The 9,338-nt window shown below is 33.7% G+C and overlaps 1 protein-coding gene across 2 annotated transcripts; it reads right to left on the minus strand.

Moving 5' to 3' along the window:
- Positions 1–772: 772 nt before the first annotated feature.
- LOC130813696 (BRCA1-associated RING domain protein 1-like) lies at positions 773–6,600 on the minus strand. 2 transcript variants are annotated; one of them, XM_057679541.1, is made up of 13 exons: positions 6,409–6,571; positions 6,244–6,297; positions 6,082–6,152; positions 5,850–5,936; positions 4,945–5,180; positions 4,480–4,785; positions 4,255–4,355; positions 3,118–3,307; positions 2,925–3,022; positions 2,288–2,390; positions 2,033–2,198; positions 1,727–1,845; positions 773–1,558 (listed from the first exon to the last, which is right to left on the minus strand). In XM_057679541.1, the coding sequence occupies exons 1-13, from the start codon at positions 6,495–6,497 to the stop codon at positions 1,214–1,216; spliced, it is 1,965 nt and encodes a 654-aa protein (XP_057535524.1). In that variant the 5' UTR covers positions 6,498–6,571; the 3' UTR covers positions 773–1,213. The 2 variants fall into 2 exon arrangements, with proteins under 2 accessions (XP_057535524.1, XP_057535525.1); XM_057679542.1 differs by having other exon boundaries at positions 774–1,558; positions 4,480–4,782; positions 6,409–6,600.
- Positions 6,601–9,338: the final 2,738 nt, after the last annotated feature.

Here is a 9,338-nt window from a genome sequence, read left to right on the forward strand (position 1 = left end):
TATATATATATATATATATATATATATATAAAAGTTTCAGTGAGAACCAAACTTATATGAGAACCGTAAAAACCAATCTACATGATAAAAAACTGTTACTTTTTTAAAGAAAATATGTAACTTTTGGGCAAAAAAAATTACTTTTTTTAAAAAAAAATTGTTACGTTTTAGCAAAAAAGTGATACTGTTAGAAAAATTTTCAAAAATCAAATTATACGAAGTAACAAGTTCTTTCCAAAAAATAACTTCTTATATAAAAAGTAACACCTTTTTTTGAGTTTTCTTTAGAATTTTTTTTGAATGCTTTTTTGTGAAAAAGTATCATATTTTTTAACAAAAAAAAAGTAACACCTTTGTAATAGAAAAGTAACACTTTTTCGTTAGATAGATTGGTTCTCACGAGACTCATGTAAAGATAGTTCCCACCGAAATTTCTTTTATATATATATATATATAGATATATAATTTCTTAGACTACCATTTATGTAGGATACAAATTCAGTGAAAAATAGAGCAAATAAAACCACTTGCAAATCGTAATATTAGGGTTCTTGATCAATAAAACTACCTAAATTTTCGACAATTTTCTTTTTTTAAAGAATGTCAACAATTTTATAATATTGAAATTATATTTTTCAAACTGCAAGTAAAATTATTGACATTATCAATAGTTAAACTAAAAAATAATGGAAAATTAGCATCAAAATTGGCAGTAATGTCAATGGATTCAACCTACTCCACTACAAAATCAAATTTTTGTTTAACATCATTATTCTGGTTTAAAAACTGATTGAAAAATACATTACTATTGACATTGCCACATTAGTCATCTCATTTCTTAATCAATGAAATAACCCATCATTATCTTAATTCTTAATATAAAAGGATCATCTCTTAAATTACACGTATTGTTGCAATTTAAAATAAAAACTCGATTATCTAAAATGATACATCGAAAGTAAATTATAAATTATCGACTGTTGTAATTCTAAAGGCAAAATCTAATATAAACTTCATAAATACACACTAATTTTATTTTGTGCTCTTCATCCCCCCACTCTACTAACCCATAACCCATATTCCTTACTCTCCACCCCACTAACTCCACTACACACTAGCATGTTAAGACCGTTGCACACTATTTTAATATGCACTAAATCCATACTGATAGGAGAAATCCGCATTCCTTTGTAGCTTCATTAGCAACTCTATTCTAATCCTGAGGAATTTCTTCAAGTTGTAATCTTTGGACAAAGGGTTTTAATAAACCTGAAGCAATTGAATCCAAGATCCATGTATGAGCAATCACTTGAGAACCAGTTTCCTTGGCAAGTTTCTCTGCCTCTACTCGTCGCTGCAAGACCTCGTTAACTTCTGTTGAATCATCGTTATAAACAGCTACTGAAGTCGACGGTTGACGTTGTGCATCAAGTGCAAGTTCTTCGCGTCTGAGGATGGTACCGCCAGCGGCCATTATCAGATTTTGAAGGTCATTTTTGTATGTTGCCACAAAATCACCATAGAAAAAGAACTTCATATTGTTGAAAATCTTTGGTTCCTAATAACAGATCATTACATATTATAAGTGGAAAGCACATCATTCTGGTAATCTTTGGTTTTCATTTACAGACCATTTTGAGTTGAGGGTCTCACTGGCTGCAATCTAATTATCTCAACCGGCGTGTTCTAGGTTCACAAATCAATATCTAAGAGGAAAAGAACTTACATTATTCAGAGCCCTGAGCCTGCCAGTTTTAGGGCCATCACAGTATCCATGATTATCGAGACTGATTTCGTAAGGTTCTTCGTCAATGGGACTCTTTGATTTCATACATGCTTCAATCCCTGAAACAAATCATTCGAGAAATGTTCGTAAGTTTATCTTATCATAAGACTGCAATCAGACAAACTGCGGGAAATCACTAGTGCTTGTACAAATGGGGATGCAGAATGCATGTTCAAGCTGTCGTATAAGCCTCTATGACCGAGTCATCATCAATACTGAAACATGATAAAAGACGAGGAAACTTACAATCGGGTTTAAGAATCCATCTCCCATTAAGAATAGCCATAAGAACTTTCAATGTCCTACTGCATGCACCATTTGCGTCAGTTGCAGCGATCACATGAGTAACACTTTGATTCCAAGACTTTGTTACAGTTGCTCCACATAAGTTTGCGAACTTGACCAACATACCCTACATGTCATAGAATTGAATGATTTAAATACATTGATTAATCATTGTAGACGACCAAAAAACTTTAAAGAGGAGGTGAATGATCTAACCTTTTCATCTGCAGAAAGGGCAGATCCACAGAATACCCAATTTTTTGCTCCAGAATATGTTGCCCAGAAGTCAACATCACACAAGGGTCTCTGCTCATTAATCCTGAAAACCAATCGGCAGCCATAATCAGGATTCGTAGTTTCAAACAGAAGCGTTCGTAGGTCATAGCCTAATGAAAAATCAATATGCCCGACTGAATTATAAAACAAAAAGGCGGTTGTTTCAGAATGTATAAAATGTGGAACTCATTTATCAAATTGAAGCCTAGTGAGGTGATGGGCGTTTATCAATAGAGACCTATGTTCGCAACAACTCACATCCAATCCTCTACACTCCACCATTCATATGACACCTTGACATTCCAATTCGAATGAAGTCGTGGAAATTTACACAATGAACATGTACCTAAGTCCGACATTAGTACTTGAGTAAACATAAAGACAGACTATATAACGCATCATTGTGACTCCGCGTAAGTGTTCAGGGAGGCTTGAGGCGTGGAGTATAGGTGAAAATCCAGCTCGTATACAAAGCAGACAAGATCAACTAAGTTTAGAGCCAGCATGCACTTGGGTTATTCATATACAATAAAAGTACATATTATGTGCATAAAACTTCAAGACACAAATATGATACCTTGGAGCTGGCAAAGAGTTCTTTGGAGCGCGCTTTTTAGACTTCTCGTTAGGGAACTTTTTTGAAGCATGTTCAGGACAGAGCATTAGAAAAGCCTCCTACATAATCAAAGTGACTGGTGTCAGCCTTCGTTCCTTCATTACTAGCAATTCAATAGTATTTTGGCCAAATTTAGCCCAAACAAAAAACTCACAGCATCCCATCTGCATTCTGGAACTTCATATGCACAAGTAGCGTGATAACTTCTACGACAGGATTTCACATAACAACCAAGAGCAGCTCCCTTGAGCCCACAGCAGGTGCACTTGAGTTTTCCAGATCTTGCAAGTTCTTTATCCAAATTTTTAATCGTAGTATCATTCACATAATAAATTTGAGGCGTCCTGCAATTGCAAAATTATGATCTTCGTGTAAATCATCAGGATATTAGTTGGCAACGTTGAACATGGCAAAAACTGAACAAAACATAGGTTGGACTAGTATGCGATCAAGCTAGGTCAAGGTAAACTACCTTCATAATGAGATAAGTTCAGAGATCAAAAGCCTACCATTGGTGATGCTAGAAACAAACAAACTTCCTTTCATTGAAAAGAATGTAACTAATGCACCGATTTACTTAAGGTAATCCATGAGTGTGATGGGTAAACATCAGATTAAATGAAATAAACAGTAGAATTTGAATTTTGTCTGCAGCTAATTTGACAAAAGCTCCTAATCACCTGTAATTTGTCCGCAACTAGATTGTTTATCATTGTTTGCAACATTTACACCTAACTCAAAGGTTAGAATTAGAATTCTCCTCCTTCACTTGGTTTGTATATGCTTCTAACAAAACAAAAGTTTTGACTGAATTTCTCAATCAATAAACTTTTTTTCAATGATTACATGAAGCTCTTGTTAAAATTATTTAGCTTCTTGTGGAAGAACTATTTCTCCTTACACTAAAAATTCTGACTAAAATAAACTTCGTTTTAAAAAATTTCTAACAATGACAAAGACTTCATCCCAAAAGATAGGATTCGATTTACTAAATTTAAAATTCTAGCTAATTAGAATGTAAATGCAGAAGTAAAAAGATAGGCCACGAGTCATTGGTTTTGAACCAACAACCTGTTGGTAGCTTCTACCTATTTGCCAACTCCTTATGCAACATCCATCTTCTTGACATGAAATAACCATTTTCATGTTTCATTTACAACATCATCCCTTTACTATGAAGTATGAACCCATGTAAGTATGTGGGTATGAAAGAGTAAATGCAAGTTAATAATTCAAGAATGTTTATTCCTTTGTAGTTTGCAAATTGGAGATTGTTGGGAAGATGACTCACCAGTCTAAGCAGCTTTGGTGCAAATGTACAACATGAGAAGAAGAAGCCTCTTTGCCAAAGACTTGTCTACCACTAACAAAATGCTGCATTGGTCCACTACCCTACAAGATCAAAGTAATGATTCAAATGGTGCACTCCATAATATACTTAAAAATTAAACTGTAAACAATCATATCATAAATTAATTACTCCTAATTGACTACAGTCTGAAAAATGAAAACCCACCTCTGTAATTTTCCCTGTATGGCAGAAAACGCATTTAAAGTTGAGCAAAGTTGAAGGATCATATTCAACTGTTTGTTGAATACCAGAATTATTTCCAGTATTAGTCATGTCAGAACCAGTACAAGCAGAATTCTCCATATTCATAGCATCTGAAGTTGAACTTCCCTGATGCATCTCTGGTTTAACTTGGTCTACTTGCTTTTGCTTCTTGGAACAAGCATCGTGACTTTTATTAAACCCATGGGCTCCAAAATCTTCAGCAGTTCTCTTTGCAGGTTTCTTTGATATACAATTCCTAGCAATCTGCTTCAGAATCACAAACAAAAGTCAGAAGAAGCAAACTAAGAAGCATCAGACTAAACCCATAAAAAGTTGGACTAGACACCACAAATAAGCAACAGGAAGATACATATCAATCTTATATCCTAATTTATCAATACATAGATCCAATCAGTATATCATTACACTTCCATCATCACTGGCTCTTGGATCACGACAGTTAGCATCAAAATCCTTGCTAGTTCCAGAAGATGGAGGACTGTCAGGGGACAACTCAGCCTGGTTCATGTCCACATTAACAGCTTCTTGGGTTCCATTAGTTGAGTTGCCCGGTGGAGAGGATTTAATCACCCCCTTGGGAATTTGATTAGAAAAGTTTGTTTTGGATGGAAATGGGCATTGTACAGAACCTCTTCCGGTATCTGAAATCATTAATACACTTGGTAAGAAGCAATCATCAATTTATGTAGACAAAGGCAATGCTAAATGAAGGACGGAGGAGGCACATCCCCGGTTCCAAACACAAAACTCATTATACATTTAACATGGTCCCATGACAAAAAGACGGTTAAATATCTCAAAATATATTAAAGTTTAGCAGTCATTGTATTAAAAGAAACTTCAAGTACCTAGTTTGAATTTGTATAAATTTTAACTAAACTTTAATTGAACATATTTGCTTGGTTTATTAGCGCAACTCTTATTGGTATTTTCAAAGAGTTTCAAACTTCCAACTTTACAAGCCCTTAATCATGCAAAAAAAAATCCATTTTTAAACACATATCCTGAAATAATGAATTGAGTTCGTATATGCATTTTTTATGCTGCTATTGCAATGGCCCTTCGAGCTATATTTTCTGCTACTCCGATTATTTCATAAAGACTTGTAATTTGTCTTTATATAACTATTTTGCAAGTGCAGTTAGTCATTTGTCTAGATCTTTTATTGGGTGATCCAATTACAAATTTTTTCACTAGGATATCATCGTTCAAATATAAAAATTTTAGTATATATTTGTGGCTTCGCCCCTATATGTGAGGTAATGATACGAGTATTTGTATTTTGTAGCAAACAAATAAAAAGTAAGAACCTGATTTAAGCATATGCATGGAGAAAGAAGCATCCAAATTTTTGTATATGTTCACAACATTCTCCATAGAAGGAGCTTGCCTCAAATCTGTACGATTTCAAGAAATAACACAAAATTAGAGAAAAATTACAGGCAAAAAAAGTGATCTTTGCTTAAATTTTATTAAAAAATACAAGAAATTCGCAGTGTTGCAATTCAATGGTATAAAAGTGAATAGGATCGGTTAAAGTACCTTGTTCGACATAGGAGAATTCACAGAGGGGACACTGTGACCCAAACAAATTCGATTTGGGTACGCAGGAACTGAAATAAATTGAAAAACCCACATCAATATACTTCGAAATAGCGTAAACAAACAAATCAATTAAAAAATACAGGACTTTTGTTAAATTACCTGCAGAAAATGTGGTCACACGGCAATAACATAGGCTTAATATACAACTCCAAGCTGTTAAACAAGACAATCCCATCAAAAACCACAAATCTTTCAAATAAAAAAGGGGGAAAACACCAAAAATGTTGAATATAATCAAAGGACGTAAGAAAACAAAGGTATTACCACAGAGAGCATTTTAATTCAAGACCTAGTTTCTGAAGATGAAGAAGCCATGGATTGAGAAAATGGGCATGGGTCTGAACTTCCGCCATTAATGAGTAACTCAAAGAAAGATAAAGTGAGGAGAAGTAGAGAATGCGAGTAGTATGGCTGTATGGGTAATGAGAAGAGTGTAATTAGGTTTTATTCGTCGGAAGATTGGTCTAAATTGACATCCCAATCCTCCGAAATTAGACGTTGCGTTTTAATTGAAAACAGTTTATTGGGGTGTTTTGGTCATTTCTGAAAGATGAAACTTTGAAGTTACACCCTAAAACCCGCCAAATCTTTAGAAGGATCCAATTATTTGCCGGGAAATTTGTTTTTCCAAATCAAAATTTTTTGAAAACTTTGGTGCCAATTTTTGCCTTTCATCAATTGGTGATTTAAATAAGTTTCATCAAGTGTTGCCTCCTTTTCGTTAGTGTTGTTTTGTCAACGTGCTAATCTTGAATTAAAGTGAATTATCGGTTATTTCGCTTGATAAATAAATATCTTTTTAATTCACGTTTTGCTTTTTATTTTCTAAACTTTTTAATTCACCTTCTTCCTTTTCTTCTTCCTTCAGAAATTTCGAAATCTAGGGCATAAACCCTTTCTTTTTTCCACACAATAGGGCAAAGCAAGACTTAGTCATCTTCTGCATTTGGTTTTCGCAAGAGACACCGCAAATCTTGCTTGCCTTCGTTTCATTTGAACGAACCAATGGGTTTCCTTTTCGATTGTTTGTGTCAAATTAAGGTTCGAATCCTCTTAATTGTTTTTATGTGTTATTGTTTTGATTCCTTTTCCTTATTCATTCTGTTTTTTCCTTTCAAGAATCAAGCCATGGCCGTCACAGACCTGATCTTTCTGAATAACAAGATGGTGGTGGTCATTCTTTTTTCCTCTGACTAATTCTTCAAGCAAACAATAGCAAGCTCCTTATTCTTGGTATCTAGAACCGTAAATCAAGGGTACAATATATAACTTTATGGTTATGCCCCTTAATATTTATTCTTTGAAATTGCAGTAAGATCTCTTACTTTTGTACTACATCAATATTTTGTTGCTAATCATCAAGTATCAACACTAACGTAAGATTATTAGTGGATTTTCATGATTTAGTAGATAAATAAATAGACCTGTGGTCATTAAAGTAGATAGAACTTTAGATGCTTGATATTAAATTAGTGGATATTGAGAATTAAGGATTTTGGAAAAAAAAAAATTTGTTATGGGTAAAATTATTGAATAATTTGATATTCTTGAAGGGATTATTTGATTTTTTGACGATTTTCAATGCTGAGTTTGAATGTATATATTGGTGTTTAATTGGAAATACTTGTCAAATTAGGGGAATTATGAGTCTATATGAGTATGGTCAATTACGGGCTTGGATGACTACTTTTGTGCTTGATAAAATGTATAAATGGAAGCTTTTGGATGTAGTGAGCATGAGAGGTTGAACAATCTAGATTTGGTCATAAACTTTATTTTATAATGGTGAATTAAAGATCAAAGTTTTACCATTATATGATGATTAGAAATGCTAAAACAAGAGTTTTGGTTAAGCTTGAGTTTAGGAGGAGATGTAATAAGTTATGTGTCAGTAAAGTTGTACCGAACGCTCTTGATTGATGTTATGATCTTGTTATTCTTCAGGAAACGATTTCTCTGCGCGTTATTTCTAGTTGATAGCTGTGAATCGATCACGGCTCTTTGAAGCGTCTTGTTGGTGAGTAGTAGCAGTCCCTTAAAGGGTCTGGCCAGACTACTTTTCGTGTAAAATAGTATTATCAAAGTTCTTTTGAAATTGAAAATTGTTGAGACAAATGTTGTTGTGAATGCTTATGCTGGTATTATGATATGGTCAATGGATCGGGCTTGTCAGTTGGTCATTGACGGAGTTGAGGAACATTGTTCCCTGCTCCCTGTTTTTTAAGAGAATTGTCATTCAGATATTGACTAGCTTCACCCGAGAGCGACATAGCCTTAGAGCTATGGGACACCTCTCAAACTCGACTCCCTGTGCGTACATAGATCTAGGAAACTGATGTTGCTTTTAAACTTGTTTTTTTTTTTTTTTTAATTACGGTGTTTTGTTGTTTTGGATTGTTACTTCTCATTCAGTTTAATCTGACCCTCTGTTGTTTCCATCTTTTAGTTTGATCACAGATCGGAACCGGTCGGAAACGATGGGTTAGCGGTGTTGAATAGCGTTCCAAGGATGTATATTGAGCTGAGCACGTGGGAATCGGTAGTTTTGTATTAGGTTTTTGGATAAATGTATATTAGTCTTGGTTGTGTTGGTTACATTCGACTCGAAGTGAATTGTAAGATTACTTGTGTTTTAGTTAGATGTTTGGTTTGAGAATTAGCTGATTTAGTTACGTTAAAGAGCTGGTGACTCCTTTGCTCAAGTTTTGGACGTGTGATTTAAGTTTATTGAGAAATAAACCCCGTGATGACCCTGTTTACTCAGTCAATGGTAGGTCGGGTTGTTACAAAATAAGTATCAACTTTATTTGTTTTATTAAGTATTAATCCTTATATGTTAGGCGTGTACGACTCATTTCAATACGGTCAATAGACTTGATGCGATTTTTTTTAGGCCAAGGCAACAAATGTCAATTGTAATCGGTTTTATTTATTGTTTTTTAAAAATAACTTGTTTATTTATATCATATATTTACCGAGTAAAATTAGTCAATAGTCATAATTTTATAATTTTATGATCTTCATTTTTCTACTAATTTATTTAAACAATTCTTTAATAATTGTAGTTCATATATTTTCACCACGTAACTTTGTTTTGATGTTTTTAATGTTTGTCATCCTCATATTTTCACACTAGTTTCTTTTTATCATTTTTAAAATATTTGTGGTACTTATATTTTTTCAATAATTTTATT

The sequence above is a fragment of the Amaranthus tricolor genome, chromosome 5, assembly GCF_026212465.1.
Source record: "Amaranthus tricolor cultivar Red isolate AtriRed21 chromosome 5, ASM2621246v1, whole genome shotgun sequence".
In the NCBI taxonomy this organism is placed as follows: domain Eukaryota; kingdom Viridiplantae; phylum Streptophyta; class Magnoliopsida; order Caryophyllales; family Amaranthaceae; genus Amaranthus; species Amaranthus tricolor.

Coding starts and splice junctions, on each gene's coding strand:
- LOC130813696 (XM_057679541.1), bottom strand. CDS start 6,497: ATGGCGGAAGTTCAGACCCATGCCCATTTTCTCAATCCATGGCTTCTT. Junction 4,356..4,479: donor ATACAGGGAAAATTACAGAG/GTGGGTTTTCAT, acceptor TTGATCTTGTAG/GGTAGTGGACCAATGCAGCA. Junction 2,199..2,287: donor CCCTTTCTGCAGATGAAAAG/GTTAGATCATTC, acceptor TATGACATGTAG/GGTATGTTGGTCAAGTTCGC.